General features: G+C 39.5%; 1 protein-coding gene across 4 annotated transcripts in view; it reads left to right on the top strand.

Moving 5' to 3' along the window:
* Positions 1-26275, top strand: part of PARD3B (par-3 family cell polarity regulator beta) — a 1046926-nt gene that overhangs the window by 396362 nt on the left and 624289 nt on the right. For all 4 annotated transcript variants that reach the window (XM_032354007.1, XM_032354008.1, XM_032354009.1 and 1 more), the window contains exon 3: positions 11146-11317. In XM_032354007.1, the coding sequence (XP_032209898.1) occupies positions 11146-11317 (172 nt within the window). The remainder of the gene's footprint in view (positions 1-11145; positions 11318-26275) is intronic.

Here is a 26275-nt window from a genome sequence, read left to right on the forward strand (position 1 = left end):
CCTAATTTTAAAACTTGTGTTCCTTTATTTATTTATTTATTTATTTATTGCTCTAAGTATATTCAATGTATTTCATTTCTTGATTTAGAAATAAATCATAATATTTATGCCTACAAAAGATACTTTAGTTGCTTTAGGAAGAAGGCCTTTTGTGTGAAGTAGCCAAATTTGCAGAGGACTCTCAAAGACCATCTTTCTACAGTTAGAGATAAGACCTAAAATGCAAGTACTTCCAGAGGAGGTAACACACTTCCTGTGACTGAGCAGGGAGCAAGGACCAAGGACCCCAGGCTTCTTGTCTTCAGGCCCCAATTAGCGAGGCATCATTCGATGTGAGTTTAATACACCCACAATCATAATTACAAATCTTGACATTTAGATGCTCCAAAGTCAACACCCATCCCAGCAGGGTTAGCCACATTATCACTAGTTAAGGAGATACAGAGCAATTAGAAGCTAAAGGAAAAGGTTAACTCTACCACTCAGAGGAAAGGAGTTCAGCAGCTAAACCCACCTGCAACTGTAGTGTTAATTTTTTAAAATATCGGCTTCAAAGCCTTGTCACCATGACAAGGAAGATCTGAATCTAAATGGAATATTTAAGAGCATGGCCTCCTCAGCTCTCAATCAGGCTGCACACTGACCTTTGCATGGTCTCCACCAGTGGATCAGCTGTCACAAAATGCAGGAGAAAGTGGAACATCATTGGACCTGTCATGAGGTCAATCAGCCGGTGCTCAGGCCAATTTGCCAAGGAGTCGGTTCCCTCACCAGTCTGATGAAATGTAGTACCAATTAATCACCCGCTAATTTGCAGGGAGTTGAAAACTTCCTCGTATTTGTTGTCCCACTCATCACTTTGCTTGGCCTTGTGGGATCTCAGGCCCAGAGCGTGAGGCCACCTCAGGGACATGTGAAGCTGTCGGAACTTGTGTTTTAGGTCACCAGGGTTACAGTCGAAGGGACACCTGCCTCAGGCCAGCACCGCCCTATTTTCGGTAGAAGGCTCTCTGTGGTTTGCAGTCCCCGAAGGAAGGGCATATGTTCAAGTGTATGCAAAAGACATTCTCTCTTTGAAACTCTCATGATCTAGTAAGATCTCATTGCTGTTTCTATTGACCTGTCAATTCTTTATCTGTCTTGAGAAGGTGGTGGCTTTGTCATCATTCCCTGCAGAGGTTTATTATCTGAGAGCTGTTGAGTTGTTGAGTTGTCTTAAAAGCAGAAAGGTTTCTTTCTTTTTTTTTTTCCTTTACCAAATAGACTGTTCTATTTGTAGCCAAGTCTCATAAATTCAAATACTTGTCAAAATAAATGAATAGTATGTTTGTTATATTCATGACTTAAAATCACGTTTGATTGCTTACTCATTAATCCACAAAATTAAGCAACACACCCTGGATTGCAGTCATTAGTACAAATGAGCGGGGTTCTTCGAAGCGTCAGATGTAGTGGAGCGCATTGTACAGGCGTGTTTGTTTCGAAACTAAGTATGTTAATACACAAATTAGTTTTATAATTTCAGAAGGTTTCCTCTGGAAGAAAACCAAGTACTTAACTGTAGTCCACCAGCAAATGGGGTTGGGATCATAATACACAAGGTGGATTTTTGATGGAAAATCAGTAAAATGTAACTTTACTTTGAGCCTCAAGGATGGGCAGGATCTATTCTGTCCTCTGTAGAGGTGTACATGGTAAGGGAGGTTACCTTTATTCCTAATTGGGTGGAAAAATCGGGACTTGGGGAGATGGCGTCCACCTTAAAAGTGTAGACATCCACATAACAGAGGCTTTGCTTTTCTGCTGGGGTACAGCAGAGAACGTAAATCACTCATTTACTTCACCCCTTTCCTGTGCCAAGTACCTACTAGGATCTTGGAATATAAAGTCAGATTGTACTTGAAGAGACATTTGGCTGGCTCAGTCAGTAAAGCCTGCCACTCTTGATCTCAGGGTCATGAGTTTGAACCTCCCATTGGGTGTACAGATTACTTAAGATAAGATCTTTAAAAAATAATAAAGTCAGGTTATACTTGAATTCTGTCCTCTGTGATGTGGAGCTAATACAGCTTTTCTCATAAGGTTTCTTAGGAGTGTGAAATGGACTAAGTATGCACTTACAACAGTGCCTAGCCCATAATGAGGTCTGTGTAATTATTTGTTAAAAGCATTTTTTAGTTATGTGACTCATGGTTTCAAATAACTTACAGGTTTTTTGTTTTGTTTTGTTTTTTCAAGGTAGCTTAGTTTTGGAGGCAAGTAAATCAAGATCTTTGGGCTGTGTCATGGTTAATGATAGAGACATAGACAATTTCATGGGAACACCAGGGAGCCTGGTGGAAGACCTCATATGGGGAACGTGGAAGCCATGATAATATATTATAAAGAATTTGAAGTTGGAGCAAGACCATGGAAAGCCCACTTCAGCAGTGGTGTTGAGGGTACACAATCGGGGGGCCGGACGGGAAGCCAGAAACAAACTGAGGCCTTTGTGGTGGAGATGTGAGGACCTGGCCAGAGGCACTGAGGCATTTTGTTGTGATGGAATAGTCCCTGCCGGGAGGAATCAACCTTAGATTCCAGGAAGTTACTGCCTCCGTGGATGGCTGTGGCAGGGCTGGGCTTTGGCCAAGAAGTTACCAAAGGAGTGCTTCTGAGATGATTACAGCTTTGGTTTGGACAGAGAATAGAACCTGGAGGGAAGTAAGGAGAATAACACTGAGCCAGTGAAATAGTACTTACTTAGGTGCATCTTACGACACGGCCAATGTAGGTAAGCTTTGTAATTTAAAAACTATTTTTTCCCTGTGCTATTTTATGTTTTCTAGTGTCGGATACACTCCCTGAAAAAAGACTACTCTTCCAAAAATGCAGGCTAGATACATGTGATTTATTTAAGAATAATTTGAAGAAAAAGCCATTTTATGTGTAAGTGTGTCCATGCATTTTAAAAAATACCTTCATTTCTGATAAGGTACATTCTCCCAAGACCTTTGAAGCCCTTGCAAATGGATAAAACTGAGAAACGTCCAGTGATACACTGGGTTAACGCAAGCAAAGCTGCCCAGCGGCTTGGCATCATTTCTGAGAATTCCTCAGCTCCTTTAACCTTAAGATCTTTCACTTTCTTGTGTGTCCGCCATTTTTAATCTGTGTAATTCAGAGACAGAGGAAATAGTCTTACTAACAAAGCCAGATATATTGAGTTCTTATAATCTCTGACATCCGTATTATCTCAGAATGCTTAAAACTTCTTCCAGCTTCTTTAGCTGTGTGCTTATCCCACTGCTTCCCCCAAGGGCCTTTAGGAGTAGGGCTTGGTGGCTTCCCCCTGACCTCCAGAGAGCCTTTTGCCCAAACACGGCTATGGATGGTGAAGGGCACAGCGGAAAATGTCTTCAGGCTTTCCTCGTGTATATTAGGTGTCAGTTGTGAAGGTTGTTTCATAAGCGCTGTGCTGTGACTACTAAGGAAAGTCAAGAATGCAACAAAAACAAACCCAGGATTCTCTCAAACTTAAGTCAGTCCCAGAGAAAATAGGATTGAGTCTAATGTGTTTAATGCATTCGTGGCCTCTTAGTGAGTTGCTGCGTAATTAAAGAAGGTAAATATAGTTTTGGCCAAAGTATTGGGGGCTTTTTAATAGGCATATTTTGTTGTCATCACAGGCGATGTAGGCAGCTGTCTCTTTAAAAAACAATGAGAATAAATATGTTTCTTAGTACAGTTGAATAAATTATGTTATTTTCTTTAGAATGAAGCTTAAAGCTGTAAAGTTTGTGAAGGTCCCTATTATGGATTTTCAGTTTGAAGAGGTGATGAAAATTGGTTTATCTCATTTACTGAATGTCGATTGAATTTTGTGAGAATCAGAGCTGTTACATACTTGCTCCGAGGACGCTAGATTTGATGCTCGAATCTGATGAAGATGCTAATGTGAGCATACTAATTTTTGAAACTCTGGATTAAATGCTTTTAGCTAGCTGTCAAAATCCCATGAAGGAAGATCACCTATTTTCAAACCTTTGTTTAAAGTGGCATAAAATTAACTCACATAGCCAGTTGTTATTTAGTTACAAGCAGATGCATACATTTAAATGAAATTCTGCAGTGTTTCACTCTCTTCCCAAAGGTGATAATGTGTTTTCCTCTACTTGTGAAATTGTTGTAATTTCACAGTCTTACTTAGATTTAATTGTGTTTATTAAGATTTGAGACAAATGATTCCAATTTTATTTTGTAGGATCCTCGTTTTTTTCCTTTGTCTTTTAATTTTGTTCGATAGTCAGTAATATGGAATATGGATGAAACAGTAAAAATAGCAATATGTTGTTAAATTCAACAGTTTAACCCAAAGAACTCAACATGGCAAATAAGCTTTTCTTAGTAGTACATTAGTTTACTTGACGTGTAATTAAAATAGAGCCACATATTTCTTACTGTAATTACTACTACAAAAAATATACTTTCATAAATTATATTCTATGAGCATTGGGATTCTTTTTTTATTCTCTATGTAGGCTAAAGATAATAGCATCAGATGATAAAAACTCAGGCTATAAAAGTGACAGAATGCTGTAAGTTGATAACAGAGCAAACCACATCATGAATATTGAAGGATTCTGCAATAAATGTACCTGGTGGCATTTATTATTAAAATATTTACTTGTCACTGTAGAAACTGAAGACGTTGGTATATTGCTTCCAGTTATGGTGGAAATAGACAGCACAGCTCATGTATTGCTAGCCGGGAGAGCAGTTTGCGTCTAAGCGTTGTGTGTTCTTGTGTGATGAAGAGCAAGGGGAAAAAAAAAAAAAGAAAAGAAAAACAAAAATTACCTATTTGATGTGTTTGATCTTGGTGCTTTCTCTGTTCCTCTGTCAATCCTGTGATGAAGAGATTAAAGAGAAGCAACAAAGTAAAAGCAGAATATGGATAAACAAGTCAAGTGGGATTTAGTCTGGAAGCCAGAGAATGGTAGCTCTGGTAGGAAAAGGAATTAACATTTAACCTTCCGTTGTGTACCAGGCTCTGTGCTAAGCATTTAGGCATGTTAGGGATATTATCGAGGAAATTAGCTTTCCACCTCCACTCGACTCACCCCCCCCGAACACACAGACACACACGCGTGTACAAGCACACACATGCATGCAACTATCCCAACACACAAACACACGTGTGTGCACACACACATGCACGTAACTACCTCAACACACACATGCACATGCACATGCACACAAGCATGCAACTACCTCAGCCCATAAACACATGCATGTGCACACGCACACACATGCACGCAGCTACCCCAATACACACACACACACGCACGCAACTACCCCCAACACACAAACACACACACACACATGCACGCATGCACACACACCTTTACTAGTGACATTGATCGTAATAGTCTCGCTGTTTGGGTCTAAAAACAGGTCTGAGTCCTTGAAGAGATACTGATGGTGTGAAATGGCAGAGAACACATGGCCCTTTTGATCAAGTCTATTATTCCGGTGTCATGGATGTTGTAAATTACCCAAAGTTCTTCTGTCTCCTTTCATCTTCGAGTTTTTCATTGTTGACTTTTTCATTATTTTAACCTTTACAAGGTGAGTATGAGAAAAAGAGGAAGTATTCTCTAACGTGAGGTTTATGGGTGACATTACCTTCAGCCGTGGGCAGGGGACATTTGAAGTTACCAAAACCAGTGACTCATCTTTGAATTGCAAACACTGTCCACATGGACAACTGAGATCTAGCTAGTGAATATAATTTGGACCTGCTACATTAATGTGTTTCTCCTTCTGTGTTTTCCTAAGTCCTGTTTAGAGGATAGGTGTGTTCCTGAGAATTCCATTCCACCTCGACCTCACAGAGGTATGAAACACAGGGACAAACACTGTACCTCTCCTGGGTGCCTTAATTTTACTGGCAATTAAAGAGAAAAACTTTATTAAAGATTAATACAAATTAATCTATTAATTAAGATTAAATCTATTTTAATTAAGATTAAAATCTGTTTCGAAACAAGAACAGAAAGCTGGTAGAATACAAAAAGTAAGACTTGAATTTTGAAATCTGAGCCCTTTGGCTGTGAGCTTATGGTATGCCCACTCAGGCTAGGTCCCCACTACCCTGGAGGTCTATTTTTTACATTTGTTCTCAAGCTACGTTGGGGCACACATCTGGAAGCTTGACACCAGGTACATCCAAGTGGCATCTCGGAGGAAAGTGAGCAGGGGAGTGCCTGGTGCCAGGCTGCTAACCTTACCTCCCTCTCCATCTGCCACGCACCCCTAGCTCAACACTTCCGCTCCTACAGACAACAAAGAAACAGATTCTCCCTTTCAAAGTTGAGCCTGAAAAAGAAAAAAGAACACATATAATCTCTATTTTTGGAGCTTGATGTGGCAGAAGCAATTTCTCCCAGTGTTGAATAGAAAAATGAGGAATTTCTCCCCCATAATAACCAAACCGAAACAACAGCCATAATGATAATGACACTCAAAAAACATGTATTCGTTGTACATGTGTTCATTCATGTACTCATTCATTTCTAACAAAAAATAATTAATTTGAATGTTGATTCTAAAAACACATGAAAAAATCCAGGTATCTTTTATCCTGTTGCTATCTTAGGGGTTACTATCTGTTCTGGCCTCACTTTACTCATTTTATTCCAACAAATATATGTTCAGTGCCTGCTGTGTATACTCACCATTCTCGGCGACAGGGATACAATAAAAAAGACAAAAATCTCTGTTTTCTTGGAGCTTATATTCTAGTACAGTGAGAAGACAGGCAATAACTAAGACAAACAAGAAGAGATGAACCATCGAGAGGGTGATAAATGTTACAAAGAAAAAGGAAGAGAAGGTGGGAAGTGGTGGTGGTGTCGCAATGCAGATAGCGTGGCGTTGGGGTAAAGATGGGAAGGGCAGAGAAGCAAGCCCCGCGGGTGTCCGGGGGAGACTGCTTCAGCAGAAGGGACGGCAAATGCAAAGATCCTGAGTCAAGGGCAAAGAAGAAGTCGTAGCTGAATAGAATCCCGAGAACAGGGGAGAGTGTACTCAGAACACGAGGTCAGAAATTTCACAGGGAGCCCACGGACCCAAGTCCATCGCCAGGACTTGAGCTTCACTGTGACATGAGAAAACGAATGACCAGAGGAGAGAGACATGACCTGCCTTGTGTTTCGGTAGGGTCACTCTGGCTGCTGTGGAGAACGATTGAAAGGGAGCATGGGTAGAAACGACGAGACCAGACAGGAAATTGTTGCCATAATCCGTGGGAGAGACTAGAAGTGGGGTCCAAAGTGGTGAGAACGGAGGGGCGAGAAGCAGTTAGACTCTGACTGTGTTTTGAGATTCGTTGGCAAATTGATGTGTGTGAGGTGCATGAGATATAGCGAGGAAGGGAGGGAAAAAGGCATGGAGGATTAATAGGTTTTTATCCTGAGCAATTGGAAGAATGGAATGCCATTAATCGGGATGTATAAAGATTATGAAAGAGCTTTGGAAGGTCAGTTTTTCACATGTCATGTTAGTCAGTGGATCTTATGATCCTGGAGTTCAAGCAGCAGCTCTGGGTGGAAGATTTAAGTTTGGAATTTATCAGCAGATACTTACATCTATGCCATGAGACAAACAAGGTGCTCCCCCCAAATTTAGACATATTTCACATTTTTACAGACAAGAAGGATAAGTAAAAGGAAATTTAATGAAGGGCCTAGAGAGTTGAAGATGTCTGAGAAGGCAAGTGAAGACAATAATTTAAGGAAGAAGGAGGTGATTGACTGTGTCCTAAAGTCAAAGCAGAAAACTGAGGGATTTAGCTACCTAAAGATTGTTTTTGACCTTGATAAGAACAGTTTCTGTGGAGTAGAGGGGCGAGAGCTTGACCAGTGTAGTCTCAGGGTCTCAGCAAGGATTGGGAAGGAGGGAGACTAGAAGTTGCTCTGTGGACAGCTGTTTGAGATTTTGCTTTCAAGGAAAGTTGAGAAATGGGTATGGTATCTGTAGGGGTCCTGAAAAAGTTGTTAAAGCCTTTTTGTTGTTCATTTTTATTTTTGTTTTGAGTGGGAGAATGAATAGTGTATTTGTGGACTAACCTTCCTCTGTCTCTCTGGGGATAAGATGCCGAAATACTGATGGACATCTGTGTGGACAGGAGTTTTGATCAGGAATAATGGCTGTGTGAAAAGATCTCGGATTATGGGGTCTTTGGGAAATGTTGGTGTTGCACTGGGTGACATGAAAATACCAGCATTGCAGAAGGAGAACGGAAGGGTCACCAGAAGATGGATAAGGCAGCAGAAGAGGAAGGCATCCAAATGAAGTATTGCCTGTTTGCATTTTGCATAGCGTTTAGGTTACTACAGTCCGTACAATGTCAGTGAAAAATCTTCCACATGCCTTAGAAGTTTAGTCTAGGTGAAACCTTAACAACAGAAAACTTTAAATAGAATTCCTTCTTTCATGTCCATCTCATCTGTGTGGAAAGGTAATTTGTAATGAGTTTAAGTTCAGGGAGGGGAGGCCGTTTTCCTGCACCGGACACTTTGGAAATCACATGTCTTCTGTGGAGGAACTAGAACAGTGGTTTAATGTTAATTGATGCATCTCTGTAACCCTGTCTGCTAAGAACTCTGTTACCCAGGAAGGTAGATGCTCTGATGAGTCAAATAATCTAGCTGATAAGGGCCTGCAGTGTGTACAGTTTAAATCCATTGTCGATGTTGAAGCGAGTGTGAGTTGTGGTGTGTTGTGGGTGTTGAGGTTAAGAGGGCACGGAGAGTCAGTCAGCAGCCAGCACTGATGGAGCCAATGACTCCTTGTGGGGACCACAGAGTCAGGAACTGAACCTCTTCTTTACAGGAGTAGAGACTCATTCATTCATTCATCCTCACACCACGAGTAGACTCCGTGGAGATATTTCCTGTCCTCCACGGGACTGGGAGACAGATTGTGAGACTCGGGGGTGCTCCAGTTCTTCTTAGCATCATCTTTGGGAAGAATCATGTATTGTGTTTTCTGTGTCCAGCATATTCTTTAGGACATAACCTCCTAATGGACAAACCACGTATATTTGACAATAGAGCCTCTCTTTGTATAAGTTTTCTTTTTGGAAAACAGTCACCCTGTGGTCTGAAACCCTGGATGGAAAATTTAAAAAGACTAGATTCAATTACTTTTTAGTCTTTAGATATCAATTACTTTTTAGTCTATCTTTTTGGAAAACAGAAGCTATGAACTGTAGTGTTCTCTCATTTGCTACATAGATGTGCCATTGTTATTACATATGCTATAAACTCGTTGGATATGATAGTATGGAAAACAATAAAGTATCTCGAGGAGGAAGGTTTATATAACAGATATAAGTAATGACTTATGAGTTTTCAGCTTTAAGATTCTGTATTATGCTTTAGATGCTATTCCATTTTTTATCTCTTTTCCCCAATATTTAAGGCACAGTGCATATAGTAGTCGTTAAGGATGTAGCAAGAGAAGAAATAAGGTACTAGTCTTAACTTACACACAAGTGTTCATAGAACCAGTATAATAAGCCATTTTGCCTCGCCGATTGGCAATTAAAATAAATGTCACTCAGATGTGTTAGAATTCACCAGTACGCAAAACTGAAATTATAATCATGTCACCAAAAAAGTGACAAAAATAACACTTCCAGCACATTTTAAAAATTGATTTTATTTTCCTTTACAAGATTGAAAGTGTTAAACTCTTCACTCTGACCAGATGATTAGAAAGATACAGATCTACTGATTATTTTTATACTAGAATAATCTTTCATTATTAATCTATTTAAGCCTTCTCTCAAATCAGTTCATCAGTGCTGCCAATTAAAAATAGAAAATGTATGTGCTCAATTTCAAGAATTAAAAATAATGCCTTGGGAGTAGCATTTCTTTCCTGTGGTAAGAGGATTGTTGGATTTTCCAATTAAAGAAGTCTCCATACTGGAAATGAGTAGTCAATTATGAAAATTATTTTTGAATAGTCAATTTGCATATCCCTAATTGTATTCATTTCTTTTGAAAGACTGAACTTGGAATTTATGATGTTTTGATTGATTACGCCTGCATTTGTGTTATTAATACTATTGCTAACAAGGTTCCCCTCTGAATGGGCCTTCGAGTGTCTTTTCTGAATAAATGTTTGAATCACAAGTGGGTTTGTTTTATTTAATGAATGAAAAAGAGCTGAAGGTTTACTAGCAGTTTTCAGATTTGCACACACCGTTCTTTGTCGGGTTGACAGTAGCGTCCCCTCGGTGCTTCCTACATGCACTCTTGCACTTCTCCCGATCACCCGACGAGCAGTGTGCGAGGTCTCTCTATGGTGGTGCTGTCTGCTGGCCGAAAATATGGTTTCAGCAGGACTGTCCTCACTGTTCGTACAGCAGTGTTTGTGCAATGAATATTTTATGACATCTTGCCCTTTATGAAAAATGACTTGGAAGTGGACAGTTAAATGTTTTTATATTAATGACAAGAAACAGTTCTCCTATGAAACAACACTGAGACGAAGATGGAAATAATCTGGTTAAAAGTGCTGATGTGTAGTCTCATTGGACTTGACGTTCATTGGACTTAAACCAGTCAACATAGCATCAGGAAGGAAGAGAACAAATTTAAAGGGATGTATCAAAAGGGGATATCTGTGTGCACAAAGTGAACACATTGTATCGAAATATGCACCCTCGTTTGTCATGGTTGTGTCTAAAAAGGCAGCGATGATTATGGATTTCGTAATATCTTAGCTTTCTGAGTTTGGAATGTCCTCTTTTACCTTGTAGATCTGTTGTTCAGCTTTTGCATATTCAACTTTTATTTCTGGAAACCCTCTTAAAAAAATACTGAAGTCCTTTCTGGCATGTTGGAAAAGGTGGCGAGGGGAGTTAGCCAAAATCGGTTATTTCAAGAACAGACAAACCATTAGTGAAGTCCTGCCATGGTCCTTTCAGACGTAATATTGAATTGGGAGTTGTGGTACAGTAACATTCAAGTTACAAGTTTTCAAAGGCTGTTTTCCTTAAAATCCATGAAAGATCACAATCAGCTAGAAACAGTGTTGTGTGCTATGCATGCCATTCAAAGTAATTAGTGTGGTTGGATTTGTTTGTAGCTGATTGCTGTGTTTGATGAACAAGAACCACTCCACAAGATTGAGAGCCCCAGCGGAAACCCTGCAGGCCGGCAGAGCCCAGATGCCTTTGAGACGGAAGTGGCTGCCCAGTTGGCTGCGTTTAAACCAATTGGTGGGGAAATTGAAGTGACCCCTTCTGCTCTGAAATTAGGTATGTGTATCTTCACTATTATGTTCTTCACTTGCTTAAAATATGTCATCTTGCTGATTATGAGTGGCTTCTATAAGATGACTTATCCTCTTAGTATCTTTCTTGAAAAATCTGGTTTGTCTTTAAATTATTTTTACATAGCTCTTTGTAGCTGTGGACACTCAGACAAGGGGATGCATTTGTTTTGTTTGGTTTGGTTTTTTCTCCTTGAATGACGGGTGGATCTGAATTGCGTGGTCTTGAAGTATCCTACAGGACAGGCTGGTCTGTAAGTGACGGGGTTCATCTGTACCCTAGGGGGATCACTTAAAAAAAAAAAAACTCTCTGAAGAGTGTCATTTGGCAAAAGCTAACATTTATCAAGGAATTCAGACTAGGAATAAAGGCCACTTTTTCTGTTTCAGCCACCTTCTTTTTCTCCTCACCTTCTTTTTCTTTTACTCTGTATCTCAGACTTCCGGGAAAACATTTTGAAGTTAGTCTCTTAATTCTAGCCTACTGATTTATTTACACAAGAACAACCCACCCAATAATTTTGTTCAGAATTCCTCATTTTTGTTTTGAAGGCATTGGGAGAAAAATAAACATTCTTCTCAAGTTTCAGTGAATTTACACCTCTAAGATCAATGTCAGTTTTTGGTGATACCTCTCGGAGGTAAATTTAGGTCAGTTTCACAGCATGAAGCTTTTGAAAATCTGCTAACATTTTGGTACTTAGAACAAATTTTCATTCCTATTGAAGGTGTGCATATGTTTTGAGACTGCTCTGAGCACCTGTTAGATAGGTTAATTCTCCAGGTAGAAGAACAGAGGCTTTTACTACTGTGCGAGGGGAATCTTTCCCTTGCAAAGCAGAGTGTGCGCTTAAAATCACAGAAGTCCTGCAGAGAGCCGGCTTTTTCCCATCTGAAGCAAAATGTTGACTGGAAAGTTTATTTTACATACCACAATCCTGAATATCCGTATTTGGTACTAATCTTCTGGAAAGCATCTGTGGTGCCGCTTTTATAATAAACCAAGTGGAAATTTATGACCTCCAATCTTCCTGATGTTCCTCTATCCTTTGGAAACCCAGCTAGTGACGCGATGTTCTGGAATGCGTGCGGACAGCCCAGGGCTCCGTGGCAGCTTCCCCATCCACAGAGGAGGTCTGTGGCTGCAGCAACCTCACCGCCCTATCATTCATTTGCATAATGGATGCCTTTTTATCCATTATGCAAATGGGATGGGAGGGAAATTAGGCAATAAGGGAAGACGAAAGGAGAAAATTGCTCTCGCTTGTTTTAATATTCTATTTATAAGCAAGCACTGTGTGGTCTTCAAAGGCTGAACCTTAGAGTAGCCTGTGCTGGGGAATTTGTTTCTGCCTTCCCTTAGGAGCTCTCTAGGTTGGGGGGGGGGCATGTTTTTCTTAAGCTTTCTCAGCTGCTTTTGTTGAATTGTCTGAGCAACATAATGTTGAAATCAGGGAGAAAAGTAAGCTGAGGTTCTTTTTCTTTAAAAAGTGAATTTTCTACTTTTTTGGTGAAAGAGAGAGAGAGAAATCTTTTTTAGTGGTGACTACATGCCAGGCCCTGAGCTCAAAGCAGTGCAGCAAGTGTTCTTAATCCTTTGCTCATGACAACTCATTTTTTTAGGGAATTTTTTAAAGATTTCATTTATTTCAGACAGAGAAAGAGCGCGCGCACGCTTACATGAATCAGGGGAGGGGGTGGAAGGGCAGAGGCAGAGGGAGAAGCAGGCTCCCCGCTGAGCAGGGAGCCCATGTGGTGCTGGATCCCAGGATCCCAGAATCATTGATTCCAGACCCTGGGATCATGACCTGAGCCGAAGGCAGATGCTTAACAGACTGAGCCACCCAGGCACTCCATGACAGCTCATTTAAGCCTCAGGGTTCTTAGCTGGGTTCTGTTACTCCCCTCATTTAAGAGGCGGGGACACAGTCATGTAGTACTAAAGTAATTTATCCAAAAGTCCTATAGTGATTTCATGGCAAAGTCAAGATTTGAACCCTTTCTGGCTCCAGTGTCAGGAACCATTTTTTCTTTGCTGCCTCCAATCTGCTGGTAATAAAAGAATAAATTGATGGACTTTTGGGGGGTGTACTTTGTGACTATGTATCCAAACCTTGAAAGTGCTTACCTCCCCGGCTTCAGATCCATGTCTCTAGTACTGTGGGTGAGGTGATGAGATTAGCTAACCTCCCTCACCGGGTGGTCAGTGTTGCCTCCCAGCCATGGGCTCTGAAGCCCTGGCATCCCCTCCACACCCTCCCCTTGCTCGCCGGCCTCACTTCCTTCCGCCTCACGACCTTTGCCGCTGGACAGAGCTTGAGAATCACTCAGACCGTCGCGGAGGCCTCCAGCTGACCTCTCTCGTCACAGGGCCTGCTTTCTCCCATCCAGGCTTCTGCTAGAGCTGCCTCGCTAAATCACAAATCCGATTATATAACTCCCTGCGTAACAACTTCCAATGGCTTCCTCGTGTGCGGAGAGCCATGTCCAAACTCATTAGCAGCCTGATGCAGATGGTTCCTTGGAATTAGCAGGAGGAATCTGGGCAGGGATGAACACTGAAAAAAAAAAATCAACCCTTATCCCCCCCTCCTGGGTCCAGCAGATTGAGTACTTTTCATTTCTGGAACTTTAAAAGCAAAGAAGAGAAAACGTTTGTCAAGTTTCTCTGGAAAAGTAGAGGAAGCAACCCAGCCTGCTTTGGTGTCTGCCTGTTCTGTGTATCTTTCCTTTTGTTGCCGTGGGGAAGGGTGTGGTCATAGATGGGGCAGACGTCAACCGAGCGCGGAGGGATATGCCTGGCCGCAGAGGCAATGCTCAGGGCGGCCGCGCAGATGGGACCAGTCATGCTCTCTGACCCTGTCTGAGATCCTGCTTAGGTGAAGGAGGTGGGTGGCTAGAGGGGGAGTAGCATTTGTGTCCCAGTGATTCATCATAACGCCTGCGCATAAAACGCTAACCACCAGAGCCCCAGTTCTTCATCTCTGCGCCCCATTCCGCTCCCAAGGCCACTGGAACCGGTTGTAGTTCTGGACGCGTCTGCATAGGCTGGTAGAGCAGACACAGGGATTGTCAAATTCTTGAGCCCCATTCAAGAAGATGAGGAATCGAGTCATTATCAGCTTACATGTTTCTCTCTCTTATCAAGCTACCATTTAACAAATAGAAGGAAACAACACATTTTTATGATTAGGTCATATTCATCACCAAAAATTTGTATTGTATTGGTATCTGAAATAAAAATATGCTTGATATCCAGTGTAATTTTTCTATCATTGTCCAACACAAGATGATAATTAATAATATTCTGTTAAAAGCCAACAGCATATATGCACACAGAGATTGGCCCCTCTTCTTTTTCTACCAATATGAAATACTTATGTACAGAATATGCCAGAAGTTCTTATTTACAGGCTCTTCATGACCTACCTACTTCCTCGCTGCCCACCTTTATTACTGGCCACTCTTTCACAGTTACGTTAACCTGTAGGCACCAAGAACCAACCACTTGCCATTCCCCAAATTTGCTGTCTTTCAGGCCTCCGTGCTTGTAGAGGAACTTTTTCTCTTTGATCCTCCCTTTGCCTCTTTTCTACTTGGTGGAATTTGTCTGCACCTTTTAAATTCAAGCTCAAATACGATCGTTTATAAAACCTTGTGTACATCTTGAAGGGAGTACACTACATATACAATAAATTTATTTCCCAATACTTCATTCAATAATAATGAGTTACAAAGATGAATTGAAGAAATCTTCTACTGACCTAAAAGGGTTCAGTATATACCCTGTAAGCTAATGGGGTATATATTTTTATTTACAGGAGGAATTTCAAATCAGTTCATCTAAATTATATCTTACATTTATTTTCCCAATGGATTTTCTTTTTCTTTTTTTAAATATTCTACTTATTTATTTGAAAGAGACAGTGAAAGAGCATGAGCTGGAGGAGGGCAGAAGGAGAGGGAGAAGCAGTCTCCCCTCTCAGCAGGGAGCCCGACAAGGGGCTGGACCCCAGGACCCTGAAAACATGACCTGAGCCAAAGTCAGATGCTTGACCAACTGAGCCACCCAAGTGCCCCCACCACAATGGATTTTCTAATGTAATGCTAAATGACTAAGTCCTGATGCAGAATGATTTACTAGTTTGGGCTAACACTTTAAGAGTCTGTTTCTGAAATAGGCCAGTGCTTCCTACAATTAACCTAGAGATTGCTACCCTAAAAATATATTTAAAAGAAGAGACATGGTAGAACAAACACTAGGTAGAACAGCACAAAATGATATCCACAGAGTCTACTTGGACTTTAAAATCACCCAGTTCAGGAATTTTCCAAGTCTTCTTTGGAGCCCTATGGTACCTCTGAACATGTTTTGGGATTTCAACAACTATGTGATTGTAGTTAATTAGCAAATGACATTCACTGAGCATTTAAGTTTTAGATGCTCTTCTAATTTATTCACATTCGCTCTTTGTACAGATAGGATTAGTTAAGCTTTCGGGGTGATAGGGAAAAACTGTACCCTAAGATGGCTGACCAAACCAGCAAGGGAATTCCAGTCCCTTTCTCAAAGCCCTCCCAGGGTCTTCTTTCCTATCCCATTTCCCGTGTGCACTGAAAGTACCAAGTATGCAGAAGCAGAAGGGTATACATTCCCCTCCTTGCTTGTGCTTGGGGCTCAGACCTTTGGAGAACACCCTCCTCCTTGCCCGCCGGTGTTACATGAACCTCCGATCCTCCAGAGTCTGTGCGTGGCACTTGGTTCTTCTGCCAGGATCCAGTCCAGGTTCCATAACAAAGGACGAAAGGAATACAGAAAGCTGGTGAGGAGGCAACAGAAAATCCTAATGCCCTTTAGAAGTCCTACTGTAAAGAAACCCACTTCCACTCAAGAATTCTTAGTACCCCTGACAACAGCTTTTGTAAAATTCTGGTTCTGGAAATTTCCTTAAAATTTTCTAATTAGCAGTTCTCTAGACAATTGACATCATTTTACAAACAAGCAAATGTGTGCTCTGATGCCAAATAAATGTCTGGATAAAGAACAAGTGTCGGACGCTGTGTCTATTGGCCTCTAGTACAGCGCTCTTTCAACTTCATGACATTTTGGGGATTAATTGAAGATTTCAATTACCATGTCTTTTAATACTGTATGTGATAAAATACCACCTCATATCCTTTTGGAATTGAGATAGAGTGTAAATTAATAAATAGATACTATGAATAGCTATAAGCCAAAAGGTAATAAGGGAATAAAGACCAGAAAATTAGATGGAGAAAATTTCCTTTAAATCCTCTCTAAGTTTAAAAAAAAAAGAATTTACTTCCGTCTCCTCAACACTTGTAGGTTTGCACACACCTGCACGCATTCAAGTGTGTGTGTTGGAGGGTTAAGTGCACCAAAACCAATATACTAATGGGATATGGAGGTGATTTTCTTTTCTGTGTTGCGGATACTGTTGTACTCTTTTTGACATTTCAAGTATCTGTACATAGGGCCTTCTGTACATCAGACATATTAGGACATGAAGTTTAAAATTTGGAAGAGTAAGGGTCTTTTAGCCCTCCAGTCAGTAGTTCCTGTGCTGTCTTCAGATCTATGGTACCTGACCTTCTACTGTTGTGCAGAAGACATCTTGAGATCATGGCCCCAAGCCTGGCCCATCCTTGTCCCTTGAGAACCAGTAGTGTGGAGCTGGTCCCAGACCCTACAGTATTTGATCTAGCAGTGTGCCCGGGTAAATCTTTTAATCTAATCATCTTTCCAAACATAAATAAATAAATAAATAAATCAGGGCACATTTGCCATTTTGATAGAAAGGGGTATTTGAGTTGGGACCATCTGGGTCACTTCGTGATGGGTCATTACCATATTTCCTTGCCCCACAGTTTTCTTGTATATAAGATATGCCTTGCTTGCCCTAATGGGCTATGACTGATTTAAGAGAATTTCATTCATACCATGCTGAATCTGAATCTGACTCCATGTGCCTGCCAATTTCTGCCCCATGGCCCCAGTTAATTAGTAGTTGTATTTTGGATCCTTTGATAATTTTTTTCAGTACTTCCTGACAGAAACTGCTACTTTGGGTTCAAGCTTACGTGAGAAAATATTTTCTTTAGTTATAATTATTTTAGCAATGTAATTTGAACAGTGTGTCAGGATAAAACATATTTGGGACTTGGTTGTTGCCAGTCTTGTGATCTATATTACCCAGATATAAAGCAATCTGATTAAAGTTTGGAGTTTGAAATAGTGTTAGCTTTATTCTCTTCTTGTATGTTAAACTTTGAAGATGAACTTACATGCTATTTGAAAGTGATTCTTACTTCTGAGACTTGAAAGCTGAAAGGTGCCTCAGACGCTTTATTGTTTCCATGTGTGTTTGTGCTTCAAAACTGAAATGGAAATTATGATTGTGTGTTTGTTATAATGTAATTATTTTCAAAACACTGAGTTCCCTTGTCTTTATTTTCAGTAGTTCTCAGAAAAAAAAAAGAATATATAGCCATAGATTAGTGTTGGAAATTGTGACCGTTTTCTATCTGATTTTGACTCATTTACTTCATAAGGGAAACATATGGGAACGTTTGTCTGAATTTTCAAGGAAACCAAATCCCTTTATGGCACTGATCTTCAGGAAAAAATAAAGAAGGGGGAAGTTTATTCCTTTAATTAGGCTGCAGTGTGTAAGTAGCTGCTGTGCCCATAATGTGAGTTTAAGTATTGGCATCTGACCCTAGACAAACACAGTCACACCACACACATAGCAGAACTAAAGCTCGGGGCTGGGCTGGGCTTCTGCCGGAGCCTTTGAATTTGGACTACAAAGCATACAAGCATGTGCGGGTTCCTCGTTGCTAGAAGCTCTCCGCTGTGGGCTGTGAAACCAGAGTGGAAATCACCAGGCAACTGAGGTCATTCGCTTGGATGAAACCATAAGTCATAATTTGGTCATTGGGTTTCATCTTATTTGTTTCCTGTTGGGGTTGATTATTCAAAAGTTAACAGCGACAGAATAGCTTTTCTTTCTTCAACTTTTTTTCTTCCCCGCGAGCCCGGTATTTTCTTCCCATGCAGGCTTAGATGAATGATGTTGTAATTAGCTATGGTAACCTTGCCAGGCCATCATCAATCAGTCACAGCCATAGAGTCAACAAAGTGTGTGCATGCTTTCTGGTGCGACAGGGACTAAATCGGGATGAAGGCGGTCACGGCGTTTCTAACCCGTTTCTGGCATCATTCTTCTTTTCCCGATGTTTTGGTTTTTATTTGAGTTTGTTTGCACAGAAGGTGAAAGTGGCCAGGAGTGGCGGGAGTCAGATTATATATTGAATATTTTAAAATGTTTTAATACTCCAGAAAGGGCCCGAGGTACTTGGTTGAATGAAAAAATAAAATCAATACCTAAAGACAAGCAACTCCTGAACAAATGCTAAAAGGTAATTACCACACAGGAGTCATTTTTGTTTCTGTTAGTGAAGTACAGATGTGAGTAATAGTTCCAATAAGAACTTTCCAGCATACTTGGCATTACCTTTTCTAAGTAATTGCAGATGAGTGGTCCATATAGGCACACTTCATAGACAGGCAATCAGTTTATAACATTTTATAAAAATAACAGTGAGATTTGCTTGAAAATATTCTGTATTCTTATAAATGTCTTTTAAGTGAGATATTATTTATTGTTATAGAATATTAAACAAGAAAGAAACATTACCATCATCCTAACAGAACTGCTATTTTCACGTTTCTGTTTTCTATCAAGATTTGCTTTTTATTTTGTCTTAATTTTTTTTTTAACTACATGATTCCGTTCTCCTTTGCATGCTGTATCCAATGGCTAAATCTAGTGCTTAAATTGGTACTAAGGTGGTTGTACTCTATAGAAAAAAATATTAAAGGGGATTTGCATTTAGCCATTCACCCAGAAATGACAGATAGCATATAAAAAACAAGTTTTTACTCTTGTTCTTTTCCAGCATAAATTTCTAAGTTGATTATATGTCCTCAAAAAAAGCAAAAAAACAAAAAAAATCTGCCGAGTTCACCATCTCCCCTTTGGCCTCTTGCCCATGCTGGACCCACACTGAGACAGAGTCTGCAGATCCTCTCATAAACAAACGGAATGAAAGGTCACCTTCCTACCGCTCACTTGATATTAGACCCCTGGGTTTTGAGGCCTCCCTTGCACACTGCTTTTAATAGTAAATCCAGTGAGGCCGTGTTTGCAAAGGCCTACTCCCTGTGTGGTGAAAATATTTTCAGTCATACTGTCATACTCAACTTTTCATAGTTCCTTGGGCCACTGATGAAATCATTTGCTGTTTGTTCTTTTAATAAAAGAAGGGGAAGACCGCTCCCCAGCCCCCCAGCACACACACATACAAGCACAGACACATACCCATGGTCTCTTCTTACCCCCTTCCCAGCCGCCATCACGACTCCCATCTTCCTTTCTTCTAACCCTTCCTTTCTGGGACAGCCAGACAGCACAGGACCGAACGGTCCTCCGTTCTCTGGATAGAGGTTCTGCTTTTCAGAGCCTTCTAAGGTTCCATACACCTTTTTCAAAATGCTTTCAAATTACTTACCTGTATTAAACATTCCTAACAATAGGATTCAGATTTTAAAATATATAATTCTTTGTGACTGAAGATTACATTTCTCATAAATTTCTAATCACATCTAACCAAATTATTTATGATAATCATGCTGATTTTCTTTTGCAGTGTGAAATTCACGAATCTTGCTACAATTCAGAATATGGTAAAGCCTCATTTATACTAATGACTTAAGTGTAAGGTTTTAGCCTTTAAGGGGTGTGTGTGTGTGTGTGTGTGTGTGTGTGTGTGTGTGTTCATGCCCACACACTTCCCTCCCCCCTTTTCTACCCATCTGGGGGACTAATTTAATTATTTACACAAGATCCATCTTAAGGACAAGTCAGTGGGAGTTGGACACGCTTTTATGACTGGCTCAGGATTTTCTCATTTGCTTTATCTGATAAAGCCATATGATAAATTATGCCCCAATATACACATATTTGCTTAGTTCATGGTGCTGTACCTACTTGGAAATTTTGCTATGATCTTGATTTGGCTAAATGAAAGTAAAAGTACTGAAACAGCTTGATCTCTTCATTTTCACATCTCCAGGTGATAAGAAAAGGTGACAGCCTTTGCTTAGCAATTGCCATAAGAAAGCTATCTCTCTTGTGTTTACCCTTTTCAAAATGTTTACCAGATAAAAGAAGACAACTTCCCAGATACGACCACCACAGTCCGTCAATTTATCATTGAAACAATGCATATATCGTATGGTACACACAGAATGGTGCCCATTCTGTTTACTCATGGACCTGATGGGAAAATCTTAATAACTATGAGGAAATACAGGTAACCCCCTAAAAATATCAGAAAAATCTTGATTACTGTTCTATGTAAATATGAGACTCTACATTTGGGACTTTTTTTTTTTCCCTGTGTGTAAAATTAAAGGAAATTATGTGATACTTCTTGCTTATTTTCTTTTTATTTATTTGGAAGGCTTGGCTAGGATTACTTAATGCATGTGTGTGGAATATGGCACGATCAAGGAAAATAAGTTAGAAGACTTCTTGCCTAACCACAAACTATTTAAAAAATCATAGCTCTTGTAGTTGGGGTTTTAAGATGATATTAGTTAAAAGAAGCCACTGCCTCAATGTCCATGTTTCTTGAAACTGTTGATAAGAATGGCATTTCCATACCTTTTTGCACTATTTATTCTAAAAAATGACACGGATGGCAGCAAGCTGAATGGCTTTGTGTCATCTGTTCTGCAGAATGGTGATGATCAATTAAGCTCTCCTTCTGTTTTTAAAACAAATAGACTTTCTACCCCAGAGACCTGAAAGCATGAGGCAAACTTTGTATTTTAGTCACAGTTCAGGAATAATGTCCTTTGACCTCGCGACTTGAGTTGGGTATTACAGTTAACTGCCCTCATGGCCAAGAGCTCAGCCTTTGCACAGCTAACATCTGCTCTTTTCTGATGATTGGGCTTAAGAATGTAGTTATGGAAATCAGTCTATCTGATGTCATTGCTACAGAAGATGGTGGTGTGCCTGTCACTGACTTCAGGTAATCAATAATTATTTATTGCTGGCTCAATAGAGGAGAAGTATTACGCTAGGCTACCAGAGGAATATAAAATAGCACGAGCCATGAACTCATTCCCAAGCAGCTTTCTCATTCCCTAGCAATCTAGTTGACTTAAAATAAATTACTGGGTGAATCTCTTAACTTGGTTAGATTTCCATTTTTATAATTTACAACTCTGGTTATAATATCACAGAGCATACAATTACACAACCTTATATAGTTGAAGAAGGCTTTACCTGATATGTAGATTTAGATGTGCAAAAAGAGCTTTGCCGTGTGCCATTAGTCATGCGTGATGTCTCCCCAAACCTTGGTTAATTGCCTTTTATTTGGGTCTTTGTTTGACAGAGAGGTTTTAGATATAATAAAACTTCAAGTTTGTGGTTTATATGTGATTGTGCAATTTTCGCTTACTAGTTTGGGATAAAACTGTTAGTTTTATCTCCTGTTAGGTGATCAGAAATAACTAGGATGCCACATCTTTCCATCACCACTAACAGTGTCCTGTGCTTCCCAAGGAAATTCTTCAAGGACCTAATGGGTTGATGGATGAATATTTATCCATCCATCCATCTATCTAACCTTCTCCAATGACACCCCAGTCAAATGTATTCTTTTAATTTTAGGTGGTAAAGTTAGAGATGACTGGTGACTTTCAGTAAATGCACCGTTCAGAAGAATTAATTGTACCCTAGACAGGAGGTACATGTCAGTGACCCACTCCTTGCTGCTTTTTTCATTGAGTGCCGTATAAATTACTGACTGGACTCCTAAGGGTGATCGTTTCTTCTCCAAATCTATAAGCTATATCTCAGCCTGGTTTATTTATATGATGCAGAAAGTTAAAGCTCTCTTTTCAGTCCCTCTATTCTTACTCAAAACACCATTCTCCATTTGAGTGTCCAAACTGTCTAAATATGATTGTCTTATATGGGAATTCATCTACCACTGTATACGGTATTGAGAAGGAGCATCTTGACCATCTTGGACGATTTCCTTAGAGAAGTTGAGAGAACAAATTTTGTGTGTTTTCTCCTTTTCAGACCAATTATCACCTTCTTCAAAAACTTACTCAAGAATTAATTTTGTTTAAAAGAACTTCCTTGACTCCCTTATTGCCCTATTTTTAAAAATAATGTTTAACATTTGTTTGGTAGTTGTCATAAGTGTGATATGATAATGTTCTGTCTTTACAAGGTGAAAAGTTATGTGAGGTTAGGCAAAATTCTTGTCTATGATTCATGTCTTCTTAAAAATTGGTTCTCTTCTTAGTATGCAGAATGCAACCTGAATATATTTGACTTTGTTTTTTCTCTAGTATCTTAATGAGCATTAATTCCAAAAGGGATAAAGAAGGATATAGATGAAACAGTGTGTAAATATATTTACCAAAGTATAGTCTAGAAATTAAGAGCACGAGCATATGTCAAATATGACTTTCCCCTTTACAACTAGGTGATCTTTGGCAAATTATTTAACCTCAGTATGTCTCAGTTTCTTGTGTAAATAAACCTCTTTCTCTCTCTCCCCCTCTGTGTGTGCATGTGTGTGTATTCCATTATATATACATATATACACATATATACATACATACACATATATACATATATACACATATAAATGTGTATGTTACATGTGTGTCTGTATATAGATCATAGGTAATATCAGTAATGACTGAATAGAGTTGTTGGTGAGCATCAAAAGCATTCATGTATCTACATATATAAAACACATATAATAGTGCCTGCCGTGGGGCACCTGGGTGGCTCAGTGGGCTAAGCTTCTGCCTTCGGCTCAGGTCATGATCTCAGGGTCCGGATCAAGCCCCGCATTGTGCTCTTTGCTCAATGGGGAGCCTGCTTCTCCCTCTCTCTCTGCCTGCCTCTCTGCCTACTTGTGATCTCTCTCTGTCAAATAAATAAATAAAATCGTAAAAAAAAAGAATAGTGCCTGCCATGTAATAAGTGGTAAGTCACTGTTATTTTTATCACTAACTTTATTATTGATCATTTGGCAGAAAATTATAAAATCTCCTTGTGTTTATCTAAATAATGTTTTGGTCTGGTTTTTTGTTCTCTCTTTTTCCCACTTTTAACCCTTGTTTCTGTGTTCTCTCTTTCTCATAAATGCAGACTCTGGTCATCTTATACCTTCTCCTAAGCCATAAAATTAAATTTGTTTTTCCTCTCTTCAGTCTTAAAAGATAAATGGTAAAATTATTTCTTGAAGTCAAAATAATACTCAGGGACATTAATCAAAATAGTATAATTGCTGCAGAGTTTTCATATAATACCTTGGCGCTTGTTTTTAGAGATTTGTAGAAGGGTAATTGCTTTGATTCTTTTTATCTTAATGCAAGTGTTTACTTTCATGTCCTCACCCTGATTCAGCATGTTGTTCATGAGAATTTTCTTTTACAGTTGGTAAGTACATGCTGTTTATGTTTGACAGTAGCTTTACACAAGGGAAGAAGAATTTATTTGTAATGTTGTTTCACTCATCCAACTGACCTAGAACACTAAGTCAGTCAGGGTGCCAATAAGTAACAAATGGCATCGCAAAGGTGCATTTGAAGACAGTTTAATAATGGGATTATTTATGAAAGTAAGGCACTCAAGTCCTGAAAAGATTGGGAGAACCCTTATCAGCCCACGCCCAGAAGTGGCAAGGGGAGTAAATTCTTCCCAGTCTGGTGAGAGCTGTAGATATGGAAGAGAGGTCCTTAGGGATGAGAGCCTGTGATCTCAAGTTGCCCAGTGCTGCCACTTTCAAAAAGATTGGGGGAGCCCAGTGAGGGATAAACATCCTAATACCCCTTTGTTCCTATCTTCTGATCTCCAGATGGTCCTTCCTAATGGCCAAACCCAATAGGCAGCAAGAGGGAAACTGGCCAGTGTGATGGCCTGAGTTACTGAATGGAAGTCAGCCTCTTGGCAGCCAAAATAGGGCTTAAAAGTGGCCTGGATAGCAACATGGAGATCAAGCAGTGCAAATATCTAGTCCAAGTGTCTCTTAGGTGACTTTTTTATTTTTTATTTTTTATTTTTTTTATTTTTTTTTAATATTTTATTTATTTATTTGACAGAGAGAGATCACAGGTAGGTAGAGAGGCAGGCAGAGAGAGAGAGAGAGAGAGAGGGAAGCAGGCTCCCTGCTGAGCAGAGAGCCCGATGTGGGACTCGATCCCAGGACCCTGAGATCATGACCTGAGCCGAAGGCAGCGGTTTAACCCACTGAGCCACCCAGGTGCCGCACTTTTTTTTTTTTTTTTAATGAGATGCTGGTATAGATCAAAAATGCTTTAAAGTTAACAGGTGATAATATGATTTGCATAGAACTTACCTATTGAAATATAGAAATCAAATAGAAATTAAAATATACTTTTTTTTCCCTCAAGGTGTTCACAGTTCAGTACAACATTTTTCATTCTTTGTGTTTTTTTAATTGAGACGTAGCATGGGTGATATTTATGTATACCATGCACTGAAATCTAAGACCCACCTTTATGTAATATACCTGTCTTGCTGACTATAATTCCACCACCTTTATAAGTAAATCAGGAAAGCACATCAGCTTTCAGCTCTCAAAAAGTAGATTAAATATATTTCTTTTGTGTCTCCTCCATCCCAAACTTTCATACAAATGAAAGTCAAAAATAAAGGGAGAGGATGGATTAATAAAACCACTGGGAATGGAAAGAAGGGGAAATGGAAAGTAAATAGAATCTGATTAATAGATGACTTAAATTTCAGGCTGCCCAAGAGTCAAGTCTTTTTCTGTTGGCATTGAGAGATGGGCTGGGTGCAGGTGGACAGCCTGACTGCCTGCCGTCCTGTTCATGCCTGTTAAAGTGAGACCTGTCAGTGAACATGCTTTGAGAAAACTGAAGCTCCTTGTTATTCTTAAGTAACAGAGTACTTCATACAGAGATACAAGTGGGCAACCACTGCTCACCAGACAGTTAAGGAACAACAAGATAAAAAAATGATGCTAGAGTAGAATTGACAAGACAGCCTTAGAGAAGAACAAAAAACTTGGAGGGAGCTACCTTACCAGACACCAAGATTTATAAAGTTATAGTAATTGATTCAGTGTGGTTTTGGCACAAGGAGAGATGAATGGCATAGAATAAAAATTTCTAGCAATAGACCCTCACAAATAGCCATTTATTTTATGTCAGATTTGACATTGCTGTGCACTGGGGAAGGGATGATGCTGAACCAATTCAATATTTATATAGAAAAAGTAATAATCTTAACCCCTACCTCACACCTTACACAAAAATCAGTGCAAGACAGATTGTATTTGCCATTCCTTTATATTTAGTTCTAGTAACAAACTGTGAAGACAACATGGAGATATATGCATTACTTTAGAGTTAGGCTAATTTTTAAAACAAGACATAAAGAGCTAACCATATCGATCATGTTAAGGAATTCTGTCTGCTAAATGATGCCATTAAAATAGTGAGAACAATTGTAGATTCTGAGAAATATTTATAATACATATATTTGACAAAAATCCATGCCCAAAGTATATGAAGAACTCATAGAAATAAGAGAGAAGCTGATAATTTAAGAGAAAAATAGAATTCTAACAATAGATACTTGCATGATAAATAAATAAATAAATGAATGAATAAAAATAAATAAATAAAATAGATACTTGCATGACCAATCAATATATAAAAAAGGGTTCAATTTCATTAATCTTCATGGATTAATGCAAAATTGACAACAAAATAATGTAGTATTGGTTTATAATCCAAGATATAAAGTAAATATACATGTGTTCATAC

Source organism: Mustela erminea, chromosome 8, assembly GCF_009829155.1.
Source record: "Mustela erminea isolate mMusErm1 chromosome 8, mMusErm1.Pri, whole genome shotgun sequence".
Taxonomy (NCBI): Eukaryota; Metazoa; Chordata; class Mammalia; order Carnivora; family Mustelidae; genus Mustela; species Mustela erminea.